Genomic DNA, 24,200 nt, shown 5'->3' with positions numbered 1-24,200 from the left:
TTTAGACATATGCTTGGACTCGGTTAACCATGCATGAAGGTTATCTTTTGGTTAATGGTGATATCCGATGATCACAAAAAGATAATGGTGCGGCATATTCTGAGTTGGGATGATTATTAGCACATAAGTATATGCTAATAATCAGCATATACTCCATGGACAAGCACGGCATGGCTTAAAGTGTTTTAGCTTTGGCAATGGATGTATTTGGACGTGAAGAGGGTGTAAACATTGCATGGTTGTCTCAAGATGCTACGGGGAGAGTTTCAGTAGCGTACAAATTGGTCTGACATATGGCTATCATGAGTGGCAAACAAGGATCAAGATTAGCATTAAATCCAATGGCCAATTTAAGGATGATTATCATGAATTTTCGAATGAGGTGATTATCGTCAAGGGAATTCAATTGTGGTCAGCAAAGAATACTTCACGAAAAGCACATGCATATCCAGTCCTATAAATACAAGACGAGTAACAATGAGAGGAGGACCTCCAACTCAACACACAAATTGCCCTGCGCAAACCCTCGCTCTACGCAAAACCTCTCAAACATATTGAGATTTTTTTATTTTCTTTTTCCGCAAACACATCTTCAGTTTGGATAAACAGCACTGTGAAGGCAACCGGCGAACACCTTCAGTTTGGAAAACAACACTGTTGTCGTAGAGTTAGCTGACCGTGAAGCACCTTCAGTTTGGATAAACAGCACTGCGATGAGACCGACTGGCTATCTATCAAAGTCTCGGTCGAGAAGGATTTTCAAATCTTTATTAGCAGAGGTCATCTCATTAGCATTCTCGGCGAAGTGAGGTGTTACCAGGTTACTACATTCGGCACCCTGAGAGCCGAATTTTTGATATTGAACTTCGCAAAACTAGCAGTCTTGTCTTCAGGCTCTAGAACCCGAAGGCCGAGAGTGTTCCTTCCTCGGCCGCAGTCGCGAGATTCAGAAGTCAGCAACGCACCCAACGCAACATCAACATATTTTACTCCTCGACCGACGAGTTGGCACGCCCGCATACAACCGAATGACGTAGTTAGCTTACTAATTACTCGGCTTGCACGCCACGTAACTTTAGTAGTTTTTAGGGTCAACAAATACATAAAAAATTAGAAATAAAATCAGTTACGATGGCTATTGGTTCCATACTCATATTCTTTCTTCTTCTTTCTTGATTCATGACTAACTTATCCTAAACCTAAAGACCAGAAATATAATATAATGATCAAGAATTTGGAGTTGGTACCATGGACCCAATAAAAAGGCTTTAATTGAGTGAGCTTGGCACCATTTGAATCGTTTCTTTTGCTTTGCCATAATTAGAAGACACAGAGGATGATGGTAGATGCCAGGTGGACATGTGAGAACTAAGTACATTTTAATCACAATATTATATTAGTTTGAATTTAAAGGTTTAAAATATTTGCCACTCATTACTACGATTTGATAATATTCCTCTTCACTTGAAAATGAGAGATCTTAGGTTCGAATTTCGTAGATGACGAATTTGATACCAAATTAGGCTGTCTATTGTGTGGCTTTGCCGAACTCCCTCTCTCCTTAGTGTAAAAATATCGATGTACTAAAAAAAAAAAGACTTAAAATATTTGATAACTTAATAAAACAAAACCAACTTAAAAATCATGAACATTAGAAAACTTATTTTCTTGTTATATTTTATTAAATTATCAAGTATTTTAAAATTTTGAATTTAAACTAATATAATCTTATAGCTAATATTTATTTAATCCTCACACGTCCTAAAAAACTCATAATGAAGAACTTAGGAGAGCATGACTCTGGTTTGAAGTAGCATATACATAGAAAAATCCAGCATTTTTGGCCCCCTTCAAAGCTCAACCTAACCCGCACCACAAATGGCGGTGCTCCCGTAGTCCCACCTTGGTCCTTAATCACACCTTTAAACACTTTACTTAAGCTATATAATTATCCCTTATTATTTGATCGTGAAATTAATATTTCACGTTTATATTTATTTTATGGAACTATATTATATATATATCAGGCTCTTTATTCAAATGAATTCTTATTTCTTTTAAAAAAAGATTAGGTATGGAGCTTATCCCACATCGAACTTCAACAATCTGAACCATCTATTTTATAAGTCTCGATTAATAGATCATTCTTACAAAAATTCAATTCAATCTGAAACCACTTGTTTATTTAATTATCAAGATAAAATTTCATTGTTTCTTATATAACAAAGTATTCTTTAATTTCTTTGAACCCAATTAAATGTCTTAAACATTTCCGATTCGGCTAATATTTTACAATGATGATCTATAAGATGAAACTTAAAAAATAGATGATTCGAATCGTTAAAGTTCGATGTAGTATAGACCCCACAATTAATCCTCATTTTTATAAAAAAAAAATAAGAATCCATTCCATTGAAGATTTCCTATATATACATATACATAATATATATATATATATATATATATATGTACATATATATAATATCAAAAGCTATAAACCTAACATTTCTTTTTCAACTTTTACTTTGCTATATAATCATAAATAGTGAATTGAACAGTCCGGACTAGAGAAACTTGCGGACTGAGATTAAAGAGCGTAGGACCAACCTCTTTTCTAGATATCCCACATTTTCATTTTTATTGTCATCAGTAGATTATTAGTGTATGGTGTTGATGGTTTGATGATTACGACATTCATACGTTTGATCCAATTAGTGGCGGACATGAGCCTTTTATCTACACGTTCAGTTTTACTCTTCTCACACTTTTGTTAATTTTAGTACTTTGATCTTTTTTAATTCATTTCATTTGAGGATCGAAAATTGATGAGTGTATGAGAAGTAAAAAAAGGTGTCAATAGCACACCCCAAAATTTATCAAACAAGAGTGATGGGGCGTTAAATTTTTTATGAAAACTTTAGTATTTAGATGATTATATCATAAAAATATAACTTGTTTACGAGTTTTAATAAAAAAGAAAGATCGAACAAAAATTTAAGTTCATAACTCAAAACTAATACAATGAGATTTTCCTTTCAACATAATTGAATCTTCTTCTAAAAGGTTTATGGACCTTGTTTTATATGGTAAAACAAAAGAGGTTTAAGTTTGAAAGAACCAGAAGGCTGTTAACATCAATGATTTTCAAACCTAGGCCGCCATGCAACTCTCAAACACCACTTACCAATGTACTATAAGGTATTTATTGAAAACATTAGCAAACAATACATGTATATTATCAAATTTCAGGATAGGCCTAGGCCATTCCTAGCCTCCATGTGGCTCCTCCACTGGATCCAATACCAAGTAAATCCATACATATGCATGTTTAACATGCACATATATCTTCTTCTTTTTTTATCATTAAAATAAATAAAAACTTCTTTCTTTTTTTCTTTTGAAAAAAAAAAAAAAAACTTTTCAATGATTTTCCAGTTTTGTCATGTCTAGGTTAAATTTTGATATGTATAGTTTTCAAATTCGTGGATCTTTGCTGTAATTTATTTTAGTTTTTCAAAAATTATATTAATTAAGACCGTATTGAATATAGTCCATTTCAAATTAAAATGTGACTTAGGAGCTTACGAGTTCTCAACTTACATTCCGACTCATAACTCAAATACGTATCTACACCATCAAGTTAATGTGTTTAGTAATTGTGAATCGAAATCTGACCTAATGAGAGAGCACTTCGCCTTAAGGATGAGATCTTCTTAGGTATAACCAAAATAAGTTATCCACATTGATGAATTTGATTTTCTTCAACAACGAACTTGTATACATAAGTTTTTTCTTTAAAAAAACTTAACTTTCTTTTAAAGCTCTAGGGTTTATGCTTAACTTTCTTTTAAAGCTTTAGGGTTTATGGTTCATAATCTCTCAAAGAAAATATAGTCATTGCCTTGATTACCTTGGCCGCCTCTTTGGTCTAATGCAACGAAGACCAAGTACATGAAATATTTGTTGTTTAACCAAAGCAACCAGAAAAGCAGAAGCAGAACACCCAAGGTTTTATACCAAACTTGCCTGCTAGAAAAAAAAAAATGCCAGCTAGAAAAGTCACGTTTGCAATTGATTGGATTAAATACATGAAAATTAGAATTAATTGCACAGTTCAATGTTTACAGTGACCTTTCACGAACCCTGAATATATCTCCAAGGTTTGAGAAAAGACGTAAAAATAAATAGTTCAGATCTATAAAATACACTATAAAATGACTTTTATAAAAGCGAAAAAAAGTGTCACATCCGTTCCTATATATAAATAAAAACTTCGAAATCGCAAAATATTCATAGGGTTGCATGAAAAGCAGCGAATGATGAAATATTATTTTGTATCAAATTTGACCTGGATTATAATATAAAAATTAAGAGTAGTGTTATCCACTAAAAATTAAAAGTAATGTTATTTATGCATTCATTTTACATTTTACACTCATTTTAAATTTCATGCAAGTACAACTCTTATTTGAACGAAGTGAAAAAAATATGATCTTTTTTTCGGCTCGTCAGGACGAACGAATTAAAGAATATTAATTAACACAAATTAATAAAAGTGTGTGAGAGATAAGAGTGTGTGAACAAAAATTATTTACCTAAAAAGAACTTTTTGTCATGGGATGTCTCCTAGATCAGACGTAAAATTAGCCTTTATCCAATCTCAATTGAGGCACGTGATTCTTATGAAAAATACATTACAATTAGTTAATTAACACTAATCCACTCATGCATGTTATGATTCAAATAAAAAACGTGTGGAATGTTGGCTTTTGGGAATGAATGTTTTTGACTCGTTGTTGAAGACGATCGAGCATTTTTTTATGTGGTTTCATCTTTTTACTATTATTTTTCGAACAAGACTTGGCTATTGAATTTTCAGTAGCTACTCTTGCTTACACCCAATCTTGAATGAACAAGTGTCGAAGTTTTTATTTTTTTAATCAAAACTTAAACACATGTTTACACAGGATTAGGTATAAGTAGGAGAGGCTGCTGAATTGTTCAGCAGCCAAGTTAATTCCTGATTTTTTACATAAATATTCTTATGTCGTGAGGTTATCAAAACATGTTCTTATGAATATACTTTTGATTTTTAATTTCTACCCCTTATATGAAATTTATATATGAATAATGCCCATAAATTATTAATCACGGCCAAAAGAACGGGATTCTTGTTTCTTATAATGTTTAAAGACCGATCATCGAGTAGATTATATGTACGAGAAGGTGGGTGAAGAAAATGATACCTCCACAATCCCACATTTTCTCACAAATTAGTTTTTTTACTTCTATAAGATTATCGGTTGATTTCTTTTCTTTATCATGATGTGTCGTTCTACTTCTAAGTTAAATATAATTTTTTCAGTTTTTTCTTCAGCGTATCTTGAAAATAAAATATTCTTCTATTCTTTTTAATCTAATTTTCTGTATCAAACAAGACCTTACACTTTGAAAATAGAGTTAGTGTTATCAAACTGGGTTTCTCCCTTTCCGTTCCTAGAATATTAATGTGATACTATTTCTGCACTTGCAAGGCTTGCGCACGATGAAGTGGCCACAACCAATCCAATAAGGACAAGATTAACAAATAATTAATAGCGACAGATAAAAAAGCGCGGGGTATAAACGACATGCTTTCAAAGTAAACTAAACTAATGAAACTTACCTATAGGCAATGAAATTGAAAAGATGGCCAATGGGGCCGTGGTCAGTCAACTTTGTTAAACAGTACTAGTGCACTGGTCCAAAAATGGGTTAATTAACCTTTGCTTGTTTTGGTCTCATTCATTTCATTCATGCTGTTGAGAAAGTACAGCCACCACACCATCAATATATCTTAATATGTATAAGCTAACGCTACATGACATATTTACAAACACATTTAGACCCACATGCATTTTATAATATATAAAATTCACCCGTATTTAAGAGCGTGTTAGAAATATATTAGTTTTTTCTTTTTGTGTTAATAAAGCATATGAATTTTTTTTTATAAAGCTGTTTTATAGAATCACTTTAATTTGCTTGCATATAAAAAGACCATGTGGGTGCAAACCATTTCTTTGAGCACCAAGTAGCTAATGAGCTAGTTAGTACTATCTTTTTTATGCATCAACCTTTTGCTCTTCTTTTCAGGCCCTCCAAATCCATTTGCAGCATTATTTTCACCAGTATTAATTTTTGAGAATGAGTAAAATGAACTCTCCTGAGAAGAATGATGAGAATATGGTAGCTGAGAAAGGAGATGAGAGCAGCAAAGGAGGAAATTCAGTATTGAAAATATTCAGATATGCTGATTGGGTTGATGTGGTGCTGATGGTGCTGGGTACAGTGGGAGCAATAGGAGATGGGATGTCTACTAATTGCTTGCTGGTGTTCGTTAGCCGTCTTATGAACAACTTGGGATATGGTCAGACCCAGCAGAACAATCATGGGACTAATTGGATGGACGAAGTTGAAAGGGTCAGTTGCTAAATTTCAGTCAATCGTATTAGCTCTCAGCGCTTTTGGTTAATTTTCCTTTTTCAACAACAAACTCAGTTCCTAACGTCTCACATTGTCCATCCTTTAATTGTGTCCGTGCTTTTGTTAACAGTGCAGCTTGGACTTTGTATACTTGGGATTAGCAGTAATGCTGGTGGCTCATTTGGGTAATTTCAAACTTCCTCTCTTATAAATTTTTTTTCTCATTTGCTTTGCTTTCCAAGAACAAGGGGACTCCGATCGATGAGAAACCGCGATTGACCAAGTTCGTTATGTTTCTAATAGCATCGATCTGACCAAAAAGTGGTAACTTGGCATCTCTTATGAGAAAGGGGTGTTGGGGGGGGGGGAGGGATAAAAAAAAAGAAGTATCTTTGTGGAACCCTAAAACTTAAACCCCTATTTAATGGCTTAGAGTTAAACCCTCTAAAGCATATGGACTCACCGATCGACCATTTATATTTTCTAAATTTGGGACACCAATCCAAAACCCTATGAAATTTGAAAGTTTGAGGTATAACTTATAATTAAAATCCAGACTAATTGAAGTGATTAATGGTAATTTGTAGAGGGTTATTGTTGGAGCAAAACCAGTGAGAGGCAGGTGCTGAAGATTCGTTACAAGTACTTGGAAGCTGTTCTAAGGCAGGAAGTTGGGTTTTTCGATTCACAAGAAGCCACTACGTCGGAGGTCATCAATACTATATCAAAAGACACTTTTCTCATACAAGAAGTTCTAAGTGAAAAGGTAATTGTACTCATGATCACCATCAAATTGATCAAAATCAAAATTTATGTTATTAGATTGGGCAATTGTTATTCACTGACAAGGATCATATTTTACTCTCTAAAGCTAATATTCTTCTAATATAAAGAGCCGTAGAATGACAAACTGGAAGTGTGAATAACATTTCACTTAAATTTTATGGTCTAATTCCTTTTTAATTTAGATAGTAGAATGACAAACTGTGAGTGTGAATAATATTTTTCTCACATTCTATGGTTTAATTTGTTTTTCATTTTTTGTGTTCGATCATCAAGTGCCAATATTTGTTATGCAGAATAACATTCCCTTAAATTTTATGGTTTCATTTGTTTCTCATTTTCGATGATTGATCATCAGGTGCCAACATTCGTTATGCACTCCTCCGTTTTTGTTTCTGGCCTGGCCTTCTCCACCTACTTGTCATGGAGACTGGCCTTGGTAGCATTCCCCACACTACTTCTTCTAATCATACCAGGAATGATCTATGGGAAGTACCTCATGTACTTATCTAAAAAATCGTACAAAGAGTACGGAGAAGCAAACATAATAATAGGGCAAGCATTGAGCTCCATTAAAACTGTTTATTCGTTCACCGCCGAGAGGAGAATTGTGGACAGATATTCAGCAATACTGGAGAGGACAAGCAGGCTGGGGATAAAGCAAGGCATTGCAAAAGGGTTGGCTGTTGGAAGCACAGGACTTTCTTTTGCGATATGGGGATTTCTTGCTTGGTATGGAAGCCATTTGGTCATGTTTAAAGGTGAAAGTGGTGGGAGGATTTATGCGGCGGGCATCTCTTTCGTATTGAGTGGACTGTATGTTTCTTGATCCCTCATCTCATGCATTTTATGATATTTTTTGTGTGTCTAAAGTTTGTATTTAATTAGTATCTTTTTAGTTATCTTAATTAAGATTGCATGTTAATGATTATTTATGGAGATATTTACTAATAATATTGCAACCTGCTTAATGAGAAAACTGAGCTTGACTCTGAGAAAAGTTCAAAAAATTAATTTCGTTTACTTATTTAATATGCAATTTATTCATTTTGATCTCTGTAACATTTGCTAATTCTTCATTGTATTATGGGGGTCTTTTAATCCATACTCCAATCCTTCACTATATAACTATGCACTGTACTTATGTGTCAGATTGGAAAATTTTAATTGTCACATAATATATCATTCATGTTTTGGTAATTTATATGTCAAATGTAATATGTTGATCAAACCTTATCTCAATTATGTTTTTTTTTATTTTTATGTTTTGAGATCAAGAAGACCATAATTTTTGTGGGGTTTTCATTTTAATTTTAACTTTACCCTTTCTTCCTTATTAATATAAATGAAGTGCTCAGTTAATTATTCCCACTTTTGATCAATGGAAACACGTATAAATTGTATCAAACCCGCCAATAGTTAATAGTATCTTTTAATATATGGAGGGTAAAACGTGTTCCAATTCCACGCATGTTTTTTGGATGTTCTTGCTGCTGAGTTAGTTAATCTACTAATTGATCTTAGCTCATGTTAGAAAGGTGTGTATTGAACAAAGTATGCATGAGAAAAGCATGTAGATAGCTATCTAGTCTTCTGGATTTATATTAGAATATATATCTTAACTAAATGAAAATCACTAGCAATTAAGTATAGTTGTTTTAGTATATTCAATCATGAGAAATTTATGTACAACTGTATATTCGGAGAGGGAAACTTGAACTTGTTGGGTGCAAGGCAGACGCACTGCTCTGGCCGACAAGCGTAAAATCTTTCACAATTTACTTTGGACGTTTTTCTGTCTATAATTAAAACCCTATTTTCATTCTGCTGATGTGAATATATATACATGCGATATATTTTGACATAACCTGATGAATATTAACAGATCCTTGGGAATGGCACTTCCAGATTTGAGGTACTTCACAGAAGCTGCTGTTGCCGCCACCCGAATATTTGACAGGATTGACCGGAAACCCTTGATTGGTGGTGAAGACACCAAAGGAGTTGTGCTAGACAACATTAGAGGCGAGCTAGAATTCATTGATGTCAAGTTCACATATCCTTCTCGTCCTGATTCCATGGTTCTCAAAGATTTCAACCTCAAAGTTGAAGCCGGGAAGACCATTGCTCTTGTAGGTGCAAGTGGAAGTGGAAAATCTACAGCAATTGCGTTGCTGCAACGCTTTTATGACGCGGATGATGGCGTTGTTCGGGTTGATGGCATTGATATAAGGACGCTTCAGTTGAATTGGATAAGATCCAAGATGGGACTTGTGAGCCAAGAACATGCATTGTTTGGGACATCGATAAGGGAAAATATTATGTTTGGTAAGCTTGATGCTAATATGGATGAAGTCACAGCTGCAGCTATGGCTGCCAATGCTCATAATTTCATAAGGCAACTGCCAGAAGGGTATGAGACCAAGGTGAATATGTGTAAAAACTGAAAATGGTATTTAATGTGAAGCAAAATTTATTCCAATTATGATCAGATGCATAGCCAGGTTGTGCACCCCTCTGAAATCCTAGTTCGAAATTTCTCTCCTTGTAGTTTAGGATTAGCTAGGATTTTGGGGATCATATGGTATAAACTAGATTAAAGTTGGATATCGTTTGGAATAGAAAATCGTTATCTTCATCAGATTTGACTTAATTATGATTAAAATGGCGGAATTTATGCAACAGATTGGAGAGAGAGGAGCACTTTTATCTGGTGGACAAAAGCAGCGGATAGCCATTGCTAGAGCAATCATTAAGAACCCTGTGATTCTACTACTTGATGAAGCAACAAGTGCTCTTGACTCTGAATCAGAGGCTTTGGTCCAAAATGCTCTTGATCAAGCCTCCATGGGAAGAACCACAATGGTAACTAATCAAATAAATGTTACGCTGATTAAGAATCGATTTGATATTTACCTCAATCAGTACATTAATTACCATTCATCGTCTCATATTTTTTGGACCATGATCAGGTTGTTGCACACAAGCTTTCCACAGTCCGAAATGCAGACCTAATTGCAGCGGTTAGTGGCGGTTGCATCAACGAAATAGGGTCCCACAACGACCTCATCAACCGCCAAAACGGGCACTATGCAAATCTAGCAAAGCTGCAGAGGCAGCTCAGTAGTTTTGACAACGTTGAGCAAGAACGAATTTCGGTGTCTTCAGTCACTAGAAGCAGCGCTGGCAGGCTAAGCACGGCAAGATCAAGCCCTGCATCAGCGTTTGCAAAATCGCCATTATCTAATGAGACTCCACAACTTGTGTCACATCCTCCGACTTCTTTTTACCGGCTTCTCTCTTTAAATTCCCCAGAATGGAAGCAAGGCCTAATCGGAAGCCTCTCTGCCATAGCGTTCGGGTCAGTTCAACCTGTCTATGCCTTAACCATAGGTGGAATGATATCAGCTTTCTTTGTGCAAAACCACGAGGAAATGTGTGCTCGAATTCGCACATACTCCTTGACTTTCTGTGCACTTTCCTTAATTTCCATGACTTTGAATCTCTTCCAACACTACAATTTTGCTTACATGGGTGAGCAGCTCACGAAAAGAATCCGATTACAAATGCTTCAAAAGATCTTGACCTTTGAAACGGCTTGGTTTGATGAGGAGCAGAACTCGAGTGGGGCATTGTGTTCGAGATTGAGCAATGAGGTTTCCATGGTTAAGTCCCTCGTGGCAGACAGGGTGTCCTTATTAGTCCAAACCACTTCAGCTGTCACAATAGCCATGATCATGGGTCTAGTCGTGGCATGGAAGCTAGCACTCGTTATGATCGCGGTCCAACCACTCACGATCCTTTGCTTTTACACTAAGAAAGTCCTGCTCTCTAGCATATCAGCCAACTTCATCAAAGCACAAAACCACAGCACTCAAATTGCAGTCGAATCAGTGTATAACCACAGAATTGTGACATCATACGGAAGCGTGGGAAAAGTACTTCAACTGTTCGATGAGGCTCAGGAGACACCGCGGAAAGAAGCACAGAAGAAGGCATGGCTAGCTGGGCTTGGAATAGGATCGGCTCAGTGCCTAACATTTATGTCATGGGCATTGGACTTCTGGTATGGTGGTACATTGGTAGAAAAAGGGCAAATATCAGCTGGGGATGTGTTCAAAACATTTTTCATATTGGTTAGCACTGGTAAAGTTATAGCTGAAGCTGGAAGCATGACTTCGGATTTGGCCAAGGGTTCGACTGCAGTTGCATCCGTGTTTGAGATTCTTGACCGGCATTCACTAATTTCGGGCTCTCATAATGTAAGTGGCAACCGAAAAACTGAAGTTGGTTTTTAGCTTATGGCTAATTGTATTAATTTTGATCTTTTTTAGGTTGGGGATGGAGATAGCAATAATGGAAACTGGATCCAGTTAGAGAAAGTGACTGGAAGGATTGAATTGAAGAAGGTTGATTTTGCATACCCTAGCAGGCCAGAGACATTAGTGCTGTGCCAATTTAGCTTGGAGGCTCAAGCAGGCTCAAGCCTTGGACTTGTCGGGACAAGTGGGTGTGGAAAATCAACTGTGATTGGCTTGATACAAAGATTTTATGATGTAGGGAGGGGATCAGTGAAGGTGGATGGGGTTGACATAAGGGAACTAGATATTCAATGGTACCGGAGGCACACGGCCCTTGTTAGCCAAGAGCCGGTGATATATTCCTGTACCATTCGGAACAACATCATGTTCGGGAAGCTTGACACTCCAGAAAATGAGGTTGCAGAGGCTGCGAGGGCCGCCAATGCTCACGAATTTATCTCGTAAGTATACACATTGTCAACATTGCTCCTTGAACGAAAATCGTTTAGCTGTATGATTATCATCACACAACATTGTGTTTGCTTATCTATTTAGCCATTGATCGTCATCCTGATCATTCCAAAACACTGTATTCGTCTGTTTATTGGATTCAGGTCACTGAAAGACGGGTACGTCACTGAGTGCGGCGAAAGAGGGGTGCAGCTATCAGGAGGGCAAAAGCAAAGGATAGCAATTGCAAGAGCAATACTTAGGAATCCAACAATATTGTTGCTAGATGAGGCAACAAGTGCACTTGATCTGCAATCAGAGCAGCTTGTGCAGGAAGCATTGGATCGCATTATGGTTGGAAGGACAACAATTGTGATAGCACACAGGCTCAACACCATCAAAAACCTAGATATGATTGCAGTTGTTGGAGATGGGAAGGTGGTGGAAAAAGGCACTTATGCTCAGCTCCAGCAAAAGCGTGGTGCCTTTTTTAACCTTGCCACGTGTTAGAGTTAGGTAAATGTAACTAATAATGGTCTAAGATGTTGGCTTCAACTCAGCTCAAGGTTATGGCAGAACCTTGCTTAAGTTAGGGTTTGTGGCTTTGGGCATGAGGATTCACAGTTCTTTCAGCGAGGAGTTTAAGGGCGCATTTTGTATGATAAATAATGTTATTGCTTTGGTGCCAAATAAATAATAAATACTATACTACTATATGCTACCTTCTTTATTATTATTATTATTTATTTATTTATTTTTATTAACTACCCATGGGAAACCCTACTAACCCGAGGGTCTAAGGGCGCATTTTGTGTGATTTCACCCAAGGTGAACAAACCAAGACCACCATAAGTTCATAACCTCACATGGTTAGACTTCATGCGGGCAACCAATCTTCCATTTTCGTGTAAATCCTATCGTAAGTATTGAACCCACTGACTGAGCATACTTCAAAGGTGCAATAGAGAAGCAACCACTCTCGTAATTGTGCAAGTGTACATTTTAAAAATGAATATATGTCGTCAATAGATCATCGATATTAATATTGATGATACAATTGATAGAATGATAGATATATCGTCGATAAACTTAACTGCATTTTAATGGAGTCCAAGAAAACAACTAGGATACAAGGTTTAGAATGTAGATATGTCGTTAATATTAATATTGATGATATCGAAATAATAATACTTCGGGAAACTTGAAGTTCGTGATTTTCATTATCTGCTATAACAGCATACAAGGTTTAGGATACCCTTAATTAAGATATCCTTAATTCAGAAACAAAACAACAACAACGACAAGAGCAACCTTGCTGATTTATTCCAAAATTAAACTAAATCACTCTACTTATATAGATAGACTTCATGCATTGTTGCATTGCTTCATCATTTTCCTTTACTTGGGGGCTGAGCAGCATCTGCAGGTTTAGCTTGTCGCAGAAGATGAAAGTAGGTTTCCATTTTCCCTTTGAGAGTCTCGTGCGCCCTCTTAACCAGCTGGAACTGACTCTTGGTCCTACACACATGCATTCATGGACAAGTTTATAATCACTAATTGGCAAAAACATCTTCTCCCAAAAGTGATTCCGGCTCTCCCAAAACCGACCCCTAGTCTAATACGCTTTACTTTTCCTTTGAATATTCATAAACAAAGTTTAACAATACATAAAAAACATGCACATTGTAAAACCCCACCCCTAAAAGTAATGTAATTTTATTTTGTTTTGGGTATTGTTTTCTTTTAAAATTGTTTTTGGTGTTAAATTGTGTGCCACGTGGGGCCCATCCCCTTTTTGGTCTCCTTCTTCCCTCTATTTCCCGTCACTCTCCCTCACTCTCTCCTTCTTCTTCTCCTTCACCATGCCACACCCACAACCCATATCCTAAAATCATCATCAAATCACAATTTCAACATCACCATCATTTTTATCTCGTCGCTACGAACTCAACCATAACCTTAGCATCTTGGAAGTCGAACCATGAAGCCTCGTACATGAGCTCAAACGCAGACCGCCCCTTTCGAGGTAAATTTCGGCCAAACCACAGCGAGTTAGCCGGTGTGTACGTATCAATCTCTTCGTTTCACTGATAACTACAACTTTCCTTTTTGTTTCACCCAATTTCGTTGAGTATTGAAAAAGTTATATTCATTTGAATCTTACCTAGTTTCCGGCGACCTCCGAGGCTTTCGAGGAAATTTTCGGTCAAACCCCGGTGATTTAAATATCGTGTGAGGTACCATTCTCTTCGTCTCTTCGAGGGCTACAATTTCCGTGCTTGAATCACTTGATTTCGTTAAATATTGATAAAGTTATGGCCGTTTAAAGTTTGTGTAAATTCCGGCCGAATCCGGCATTCTCTTTCGAATGGGTCTGGCGACCCACATTTCAGAAAACCCAGGCCTTTTAGGCCATTTAGAACTGGGGCTTTAGGCATGTTAGATCCGAGCCCAACCCAAACCCTTTTTCCTTTTATTTTGTTTTAATTTTAATTGTTTAATTATAAAGGCCTTTGGGCCATTTTTAAATTAGGGCCTTTGGCCCATTCCCTTGTTGAACCTAGAAACCCTTAGGCTAAAAGCCTTTGGGCCTTTTGAACCAGGGCTTTAAGCCCTTTTCTCTTTAAGCCCTAAAACCTAGAGCCCTAACCCAGTAAACCCTTTTAGTTTAAAAACCCTAAACCCTAGTCGGCCCAAAACCCTTTATGGAGAATATTCCGTTAGGGAATATTCAGGGAATATTCTATTAACGTTTACGAAATTTATCCGGGACCCTTCTTAGGGTAATTCAATGTTCTGAATCCGTTTCCAATGTCCGTTTTCCCAAATTCTATTGCTATTATATAGTTTTATTAATTGAGCCCTTTATGTGCTTATGGGCAATTATAGTGGCGTCTTCCCTAGTTTGCGTGGCTCTTTGGCGTTTAAGTATCTGTGAGTAGACCCCTTCTAAAATGCATGTTTTAATAATAGAAATGCATACATAGAAAAGCATGATTTAACAATTATGTTTTATGAGACGCTTTGAGATAACATGCTTATTGAGGCTAGTTTGAATTATTACTATTTTTCCTATAACCCATGTTCTTATAGAATATCTGATGGATGACGATATGATATTTAGAACATGTTTCGAACACCTCTTTATAGTATAGATGATGGATGACTTTATACTATGAAGTTGCTTTTCAATATATATATGTTCAATGGTTTTGTATTTACCTAGTGGTCCTTTCCGCTACGGGACGTAAAGATAGATTTCGGTCCGTCCCGGGTGACGGTTTGGTGTTGACATATGGCCTGGAGTGTGTTTCCTCTGGCTATTAGCATAGGGACGGGGAGTTGGCATAGGGCCTGAAGTGTATTTTCCTCTGACTGTCTACTCAGAGACGGGGAGCCGGCATGGGGCCTGGAGGTTATCGGACAATTCACTAGTGATTATTATATATACAAGTTATGATTTGAGACATTATACGGCATGCTAGGTTTCGGAAAATCTATGTTTATCATGATATATGTGTTTTCATAAAACCTGAGGGTTAGTATGTTGATAACTGTTTTACTATATATATATCAACTTGGTCCACTCATGTTTGTTTTGCGCCTCCTTCAGGACTTAGAATTGAGGCATACAATCCCAACATCCAAGCATTTCCGCATCGGCATCTTCGAGTTCTCTCGGTGTAGGACCCACTCCTTTGTTCATTTAATTTTATATTATTTCTTTTGGTGTTCTAGTTAGTCGTATGCTTTGAACACGTTCCTTAAATGCATATTCTTGATTCTTTTATATTTATAAGTCTTATCTATTCCTTATTCTCAACATTTGCACTCAACAAATGGCTTTCGTCATCCTCGGGTGTCAGCCAACACGTGCCCATCCTGGTATTCGGGGAATATCGGGATCGGGGTGTGTCACACATGACACGAATCTCAACATGACTGCAAAAAAGACAATTTGAAGAGGCAAACTAAAATCGGCCATAGTGGCAAAATTACTTTGACTTTTGAGTTTAAAGGAAGAAACACACACACACACACACAGAGATATATATATATATATATATATATAAGTTATGAATTAAAAGTAAAGGGGTAGTATCTCATCACCTTTCAACGTGTTCGGACTTGAAAGCCTCCCTCATCTCGTTGGTCTCAATCCACGCTTTGTTAGCTCCAACGCTGTATGACAAAACAGTGCAGTTAATTAATTGCACAAATTTTACAAAAACATGTTCGAGTTTTATCAAAATATATAAGCTCAAATGCTAGCCTGAAAATTAATTATTATATTAATGGTAATATAAAGAAAAATGCTTTCTTGTTAAATATCATATTTACCTGGCGCTGCTACCTTTGAGCTGATGGAGAAACTTATCAAGTCTGTTGGTGTCGTACGGGGGTCTCTCCCTACTAAAACATAGGTAACCGATGTCATCATCATCTTTCAATGTCAAACTGTAAGTAGAAATACCAACTACTAACTATTGTTCTGGTAACATTTTTCTTTCCGGTGTCGAAAAATGTCTCAATTTAGATTTTCTCCCTCTTCCGTCAACTCAAGTTCGAGTTTCTCCCCCTCCCGTCAATGAGGAAAAAGTGAAAATGGAAGGAAAGTAATGTTGTAGAAGTAGTAAATTAACTCACAGTGCTTGCTCCACAGAAACTAACAGTTTGGTGGAGTCCCTGAATTACAAGGTCATAAGCTCCTCAGCAAAGTTGGGGTTGTCAACATCTTCCAATCGCTCCATCTGCACAAACTGTTTGTCCAAAATTTCCTGCAAAACCAGCCCTACACATTCAGAAAAATCCGACAAAAAAAGAATGTAATCTGAAAACCGAAAACTAAAAACAAAATGGTTATCAAAATAAAAGAGAGAAAAAAGGACCTCATCAAAGAGAGATTGCCTGATGGCTGCAACTTTTTCACGCAAGGAATTGCTCTCCATTTTCTTAATCTCTGTAGACATTGAAAGTATCGTATTGAGTACAATGATGACAAGCCGATCGAGAAGGTGATTTATATACGGAGGAAAAGAAATCGGGAACACGACACGTTATAAAGGCATGTATTTACTCCTGAATAAGTGCAGATTCTGCAGAATCCAAACAGCAGAAATGGCTGATTGTGTTGGTATGCAAAGAAAGGATGTGCAGTGAGCCATGTTCCAAAAGTAGTTTCTTCAGCTGCTTCATTTGCTTAGAACACATGCAGGCCAGCACGTGAGTAGATCTCAACTATTATTTATGTGAGCGGCTATCAGCTGTTAATGTGCGTGTGAGTGGATGCGCCTCTAAGCAATTGTTCTTAGCACCCTGTTTCTATATATCATCATATCTAGTCTAGATTGCAAAATAAATGCATAGAGATTTTGTTTGGTTGTTTGTTTGTAATAGGTACGGATTCTCTGGAGTAAATTCATTAACACAGTCATTGTTGAGGATCTGGTACTCTAGATTGGACACCAAGTCAACTATTTGAAACTATTTTTACATTACTCAAGTAGATTATACTAATAACTGATATAACAGAAATATAGTTAGAGAGGTATTATTGTAATTGGGTTATATGGCTATATAAGGGATTATATAGCTATTATTTTCTTAAGTTTCATTGTATACAGTTTCTCTATTCAATTAATACAATCTTTCTTGTTTCTCACTACCAATTATTTCCCTTCCTCTGTACCAATTCTCCATCTTTTGCAATGTAGTTAATATGGTATCAAAGCCACCAGGCTCACGCCATGGATTCTGGCGGTTTCTCTTCGTAGTATACATTTTTTTTTTGTTCAGTTTCTCTTCAATTTTCCATTAGATTTTTCGTGCTTCTGCGATTGTTTGTGGGTTGTTTTTTCGGCGTCTAAGCATGCGGCATACAGAATGGCAGAGAATTGGAGGACAACGAGCGGAAGAAGAAGATCAAGATCATGCCGAGGAAAACGAAGGACCAGAACGTGAGCGAGTCGTGCCAGCGGAGGTGGTGAATGTGCGGCGACATCTCTTTCATGTTGTGATTTGGTAACGAGGGAATCCTCTAGTTTCTTGGAGAGATGGGTTGTTTGGATTTCTGGGAAATAGGTCGATGCAGGACTAATTCTTTGCACTGTTGATTGAGATCTTGGATTTCTGAATGCTATTTTCTGTGATTTTGATCTATGTGCAGCCCAAGTGCTTGACGAATTGCACAACTCATAATTGCAAATCTGGGTTGCTCGAAGATTGGGTATCTGGGTTGCTTGTCGATTGGATGTCTGGAGTTCAGTGCTATTTGACGATCTGGTGATGCTTGTGTGGTGATTCAGGTGAATTTGTTTCTATTTCTCGAATCTCGATTATATATGCTGCTTATTCTCTGAAGTCGTGGTATGTGTTTGTTCTTGATTTCCTGGTTTGTTTGAAGCAAAGATTTGGGGTTCTTGATTTCTGGATAGAATTGTGGTATGGTGATGTCTGAAAGGATCATTCTTTCTGTATCTTTTCTTGGAGTATAATTCTCTAAAATTTGTGAATATGTTGGGATTTATAGTTTGTGGGTTTGAAGAAGAAAGTAGCAGTCTTTCTGTGGATTTTTGGAGTGTCATTATCCTGAGTCGAAGTGTTTTCTGTGAATCTTGGAGTGTCATTCTCCTACGTAGAAGTATTTTCTGTGGATCTTGGAGTGTCATTCTCCTTAGTTGATTTAGTTTCTTGGAGTGTCATTCTCCTTGGTAGATTTAGTTTCTTGGCAGTGTCAACTATGGCTTCTCAGTTCACAGTCAAAAACTTGTTGGGTATGTTCAGATCAAGACCAGGTTTAATTGTATTGCTAAGCTCATTCATAATCAGGAAAGCCTTGCAGATTCACATACAGTGAGAATTCGGTCCTGCTCCGAATGTAATACTATCTGCATAATGTGTGTTTGAAAGGATGATACAGGGTTTTGTTTTGCACCAGTTGGTAATGTGCATTTTTTTTTAGCGGCTAAAACTCTTTGGGAAGATTTGGTGATATGGCGTTGCAGTTGAAAAAAGGGTCAAACCTAATGATAGGCTTTGTGGGTACTTACTCTATGTGATATCGTTGTGTGAAGAAACTGGGCAACAAGAATTTTCTTTTAATCAGAAAGCATCACTAAAGCTGCAATTTCTGTGGAGATTGGTTGTAGCATTCAAAATGGCTCTTGAAACATTTTCATCTCACACATTGCTCTGTTAGTGTTTCGCCTCATCTCACGCATGAGTTCAGGGTTCCTTACGGCTTCCAATGTCTGTCGGAGAATGCCAGGATCGTTCCAGATCAATCTCAAATACCTGGATAGTTCAAACTTCACTTGGATACTCCAAGTTTAGTTTGAGGGGGGAGTAATAATTGATATAACATAAATATAGTTAGAGGGGTATTATTGTAATTGGGTTATATGGCTATATAAGAGATTGTATAGCTATTATTTTCTTAAGTTTCATTGTATACATTTTCTCTATTCAATTAATACAATCTTTCTTGTTTCTCACTACCAATTCTTTCCCTTCCTCTGTACCAATTCTCCATCTTTTGCAATGTAGTTAATATATACACTTATTTATTAATGTGTTCAAAATCCAATCCAAGACCCTAATCTGGTTGATTTCATAGCATTGGTGGATTGGATTCGACCTCTAAATTTAAAAATCGACACGTTTGAATGCAATATGTTGTTGGCTTTCTCTACAAAAAAAAAATAAAAAATCCAATCTAAATTTGCTTAATTAGAACACTTAAATTCTTATATGCATTTGAAGCATAACGTCTAACTTTTCAAGAAAAATGATTTTCGGACTCTTTTTTTTTCTAGCCATTAAATTTTGTAAATCATCAAAAGAAATCAAAACAGAGAAACAAAGGGAATAATTGCAAAATGAGAAAACATGAGTGCCCAAGTCATATCCTGTCTTTAGAACTTGTTTCTAAATTTGAGAACTATAAACATGATTAGAAGGAACCCATTCATGCATAATGCAATATTTATATACATTAGATGAACTTGAACACAGAGCATGATTTTCACCTTTATTCCTTGCTAGGAAACTTTGTTCAGACTTGGTAGATGATTTCACATTGACAAGTCAAAAGTTAAAAAAAAAAAAAAAATTATTTTGAGAATTTATTTTTGTCGTAAAGATAATTAACAATGACGAGGATTTTTTCCTGTTGAAAATTATTATTTGTCACTGTAAAATGTCTTTTTCGACATCTTTTAATTCTCACTAATGATAATTCATTTTATAGCGACGGATATTCCTATCATGAAGAAGGTGGTGCTAAGCAAGTCCCTTGTGGCCATGTCTACCTCCAAACTTGCGTAGCAAACTGGCTCTCCAATTCTAACTCTTGCCCTCTCTGCCGCTCCACAATCAGCCCGATCAACCCCAATAACTAATTCAATTAAGAGTTAATACTGTATACTTTTAGAATTTTAGTTATTTAATTGGAATTTGTTCATTCTTAGATGGGTTATTTTATACACATCCCACAATTTTATGAAAACACCCCATATTAAAATTTTCTATAAAATTTCAGCTTTGTCCCTCATTCTTTTGAAGCCACGCCACATCCCCACTCCAAAAAAACAAAAAAAAGCATGCCTGGCAGCCCCAATTCACCAAGTATATCTTATTACCTCCATAAACATTGGCCAGAAACTCTCATTTCGTTGGTTACAATCCAACACTTCGACTCACCAACCCTAATATTACTTTACCTTTATCACCTTTGTTGTCGAAGTTGTTGTCCTGCACAAGCCACCTCGTCGTGGCCCTTTTTTGTCTCTCACTCTAGAAAAAACATAAAAAAAAAATAAGCCAGGCATTTCTTCTAGAGTATCAGATGCAAATGCAATAGAGAGAGAGTTGTGCTATACCGTGATGAGAAATTACGACTGGTTGGGCTTTTTTGCCTCTGTTTGCATGAGATGTTGCCACCAGCAAGGAATAGTTAGGTAGTTGGGGTTTTCTCTTTGTCTACTAACTTAAATTAAATAGGGGTAAAGGTGGAAATTTAAGTGAAAAAATTAAGGTGTGGGGTGTCTTCGTAAGATTGTGAGGTGTTAATAGAATTACCCTTTTTATATATGTATTTTTAATTCAAATTAGATTATATAATTTGCTAATGGTGTTGGAGATGCTTTCGGCTCTAGGATAAATGATTGTCACATAAATTGAGTAATTTTTCTCTTTTGAGAAACTTAGCTCACTTATGAGAGATTATGTGAGTCAAACTACACACCATAACTCGTAATACGGTTGCTAATGTAACTTATTCCTTCCTCTCTCTAAGAGCGAAAAAAAACATTTCATCACCCAATAACCCATCACACCCTACCCCACTCAGCTCTGAATATTTCAACGTAAAAAATATGGCCAGGTACACTAAGTGATAATACAATTGGTTGGTAATTTTTTTTCAAGTTTTCAACCAATTGTATTATTACACTTGGTGTACATAACCGTATTTCCGACACACTGAAAAATCTCTCCACCTCAAAATCCTTCCAAGAAAATCCAATAAATTATTTTTATGGTTACAATCTTCAAATAAAGTGTTTAACAAAAGATTTAGATGTTTCTCAGAACCAGAGTCTCATGTGTCAACAAACATATGGTACTTAGATATCACGTATTTTATTATGTGCCCATATATAATTGTCTTAAACGAGAAACATGAGGATTCGAGGACAAAGTGAAAAGTTTTGGAATATAGACAGATAATAAAGTTACAAAAACAATAATAAATTTGAATCATCTCAAACAAATAACAAATGTGAATGCTTTGGATCAATCTAGTTGCAAGATTATTTTTCAAAAGACAAATCACAGTTTTAAGAAGGTTGCACTTGTAGTGCAAGGTAAGCTATGAGTATTGTTTAAAATATTTACGAAATTATCGATATTTTTGTCGAAATATTCAAAAAATTAATGATCAATATGGAAATTGGGTAAGATGAAAACTTCATCCTGTATAAGCGAGATGTTGGAAAATCAATGAATATCACCGATGCACTATAGAAACTTTGCAGGAACCATTGCATTGAACTTTTGAATTTTTTTTTTTTTTTTTGAGAAAATTTTCTCTAATTTTAACTAGATTTGGATAAGTTGATATACCCACCCATTGTAAATTTTCATAATTTCCGTCGAAGGCAACCGATATTGATATCAATACATTCATTGATATTCCCACACATATCAATATTTTAAATACTAGCCATGGCTAGCTTATACTGGCCATGCCGCTACTTTTATACTTTTTTTTTTCATGTTTGGAATTTTATTGTTTGACATTTAAATCATTTGCAAACCCACGAATACTATGTTCCCTTAAATTTTATTTAATTTATACTTTGGGAACTTATAAGCTTTGTTAACTTATTAAGTATAAATTTATGTATTAAGTACAGAAAACTATGTTCCCTCCTAGTTTCATTAATATACATCAAGCTCATGCTTTCTACCTCAACATCTGCGGTGTGTAAAGCAGTATATAGACGTAGACATGAATCATGATTTTTAAAGTCGAATTTGTATCCCAATCCGTAGAGAAGGTTTTTTATACGGCATGCGGGGCTAGGGACAATGCGAGAGGGAGTTGGAACCAATAATGTGTCAGGGTTAGCATGACAAATCAAAAAATGTGTGGTAGGAGGTTTTTTTGTGTCTGGATCTATATGAACACGTGATCCGATTATCAGATCCAATAATCTCTTCAATCCACACCCTAGCTAGTAGAGGAGTTGAACTCTTATGCCGTATATGCATTATTAACTAGCTATACACTTTTCACCCACAAGATGCTACTTCACCGTACTGAAGCACATGTTTTGAGCACGTTGATTCATTGTACTGTGATATTCTAAAGTATAATTTCATCATTGCAAACCTAATTTAGAAAAGTTAGCTAGAGCATCGCTTTATTTGCATCTAAGTTCAAAACTCTCTTTAGTTTAACTAAATTTAATGTAATTATCTTATCATTTTCAAAAAGAAAAGCATAATATGATCCCTTCACCCATATTATAACAGGTCGCATGTGACAATATTCAGTTTCACTATCCCAATAATTTTTGGACATCAAATATATATATATATATATATATATGAGGTACAATACTTGCAATTTTTTTTTGAACTAACGATATTTCTACACTATGGGGGTGGGGGAGTGGATTAAACCTTATAATAGGTTAGCAATAATGTGGCGTAAATTCGTATTTGGCAAGAATCAAATCTAACACATCTCACTTACAAAATTAAATTAAAAATATTATCTTTTAGGTTAAAGTACACTACATATATGTATATATAAATGTACTTGACTAGCCAATCCAATCGGGTGTGAGTCAGACTACCACAAGTCAAATTTGCATATAGTCTAAATGTCACATCGTGATCGGGCTCTACCACATTCTGGGCTCGACTCCGTCGTAACACGATATTGTTCGCTTTGGGTCTCAATCATGCCCTCACGGTTTGGTTTCTAGGAACTCCCTCGAGCAGAACTTCCCAGTGGGTCACCCATTCTGGGAATGCTCTGGCCCCTTTCTCGCTTAACTTCGGAGTTCCTATGGAACCCGAAGCCAGTGAACTCCCAAAAGGCATCATGCTAAAGGAGGTGAGTATGGACATATAAGGTATAGATGATCTACTCATTTGGACGATGTAGATCTAACACTAAATCTATTAAACATTTGACCCCATGGTTTTAGACCCAATTGCCAATCTGCTAGCCAGACAGGCTTGGTAAGGTTCATACACTTTCCTCCAAATAATAGTCAATTACTTCCTGAATCATTCAATCTTTAAATAATTAGGGCGTCATTTCTCTCTCTCTCTCTCTCTCTCTCTCTCTATAAATATATATAGCATCTTCTACCTCCAGTTCCTCACTGAATTTAGATATCTTTTTCATCCGTGTCCAAAGCCAAAAAAAAACCCTAAAACTTTCCATGGCAACTGTATTTTCGGATCAACTGCTCAACACCATATCAACTTACCATATCGACCTTGATGAATTTGATCTGGATGAAGCTTTAACTTTGTCTTTTGCAGAGAATTCCAATTCTGCCCACTGCAATAATAACAGTATCATTGCAGCATCGAATTCAACCTGCAGCTCCTTGATAGTTCAATGCATGCCAAGTCCTGTTACTGCAATCGATGATGTTTGTGCGGTTTGCATGGAAGGAC

The 24,200-nt window shown here is 36.2% G+C and overlaps 1 protein-coding gene and 1 pseudogene across 1 annotated transcript; one reads left to right on the top strand and one right to left on the bottom strand.

Annotated features, from left to right (window-relative positions):
• Positions 1 to 6,105: 6,105 nt before the first annotated feature.
• On the top strand, positions 6,106 to 12,713 carry LOC126596360 (putative ABC transporter B family member 8). Its single transcript, XM_050262921.1, has 9 exons — positions 6,106 to 6,462; positions 6,596 to 6,650; positions 7,053 to 7,231; positions 7,607 to 8,064; positions 9,134 to 9,674; positions 9,934 to 10,113; positions 10,221 to 11,510; positions 11,583 to 12,010; positions 12,164 to 12,713. Exons 1-9 carry the CDS (start codon positions 6,187 to 6,189, stop codon positions 12,507 to 12,509), a joined length of 3,753 nt encoding a protein of 1,250 aa, XP_050118878.1. The 5' UTR covers positions 6,106 to 6,186; the 3' UTR covers positions 12,510 to 12,713.
• A 485-nt stretch (positions 12,714 to 13,198) lies between these two features.
• Positions 13,199 to 16,993, bottom strand: LOC126596351 (pseudo histidine-containing phosphotransfer protein 5-like; annotated as a pseudogene).
• Between the last annotated feature and the right edge of the window lie 7,207 nt (positions 16,994 to 24,200).

The sequence above is a fragment of the Malus sylvestris genome, chromosome 2 (genome assembly GCF_916048215.2).
Source record: "Malus sylvestris chromosome 2, drMalSylv7.2, whole genome shotgun sequence".
NCBI lineage: Eukaryota > Viridiplantae > Streptophyta > Magnoliopsida > Rosales > Rosaceae > Malus > Malus sylvestris.
Note: the sequence above shows the minus strand (reverse complement) of the source record. Positions and strands in the feature narration are given on the sequence as shown.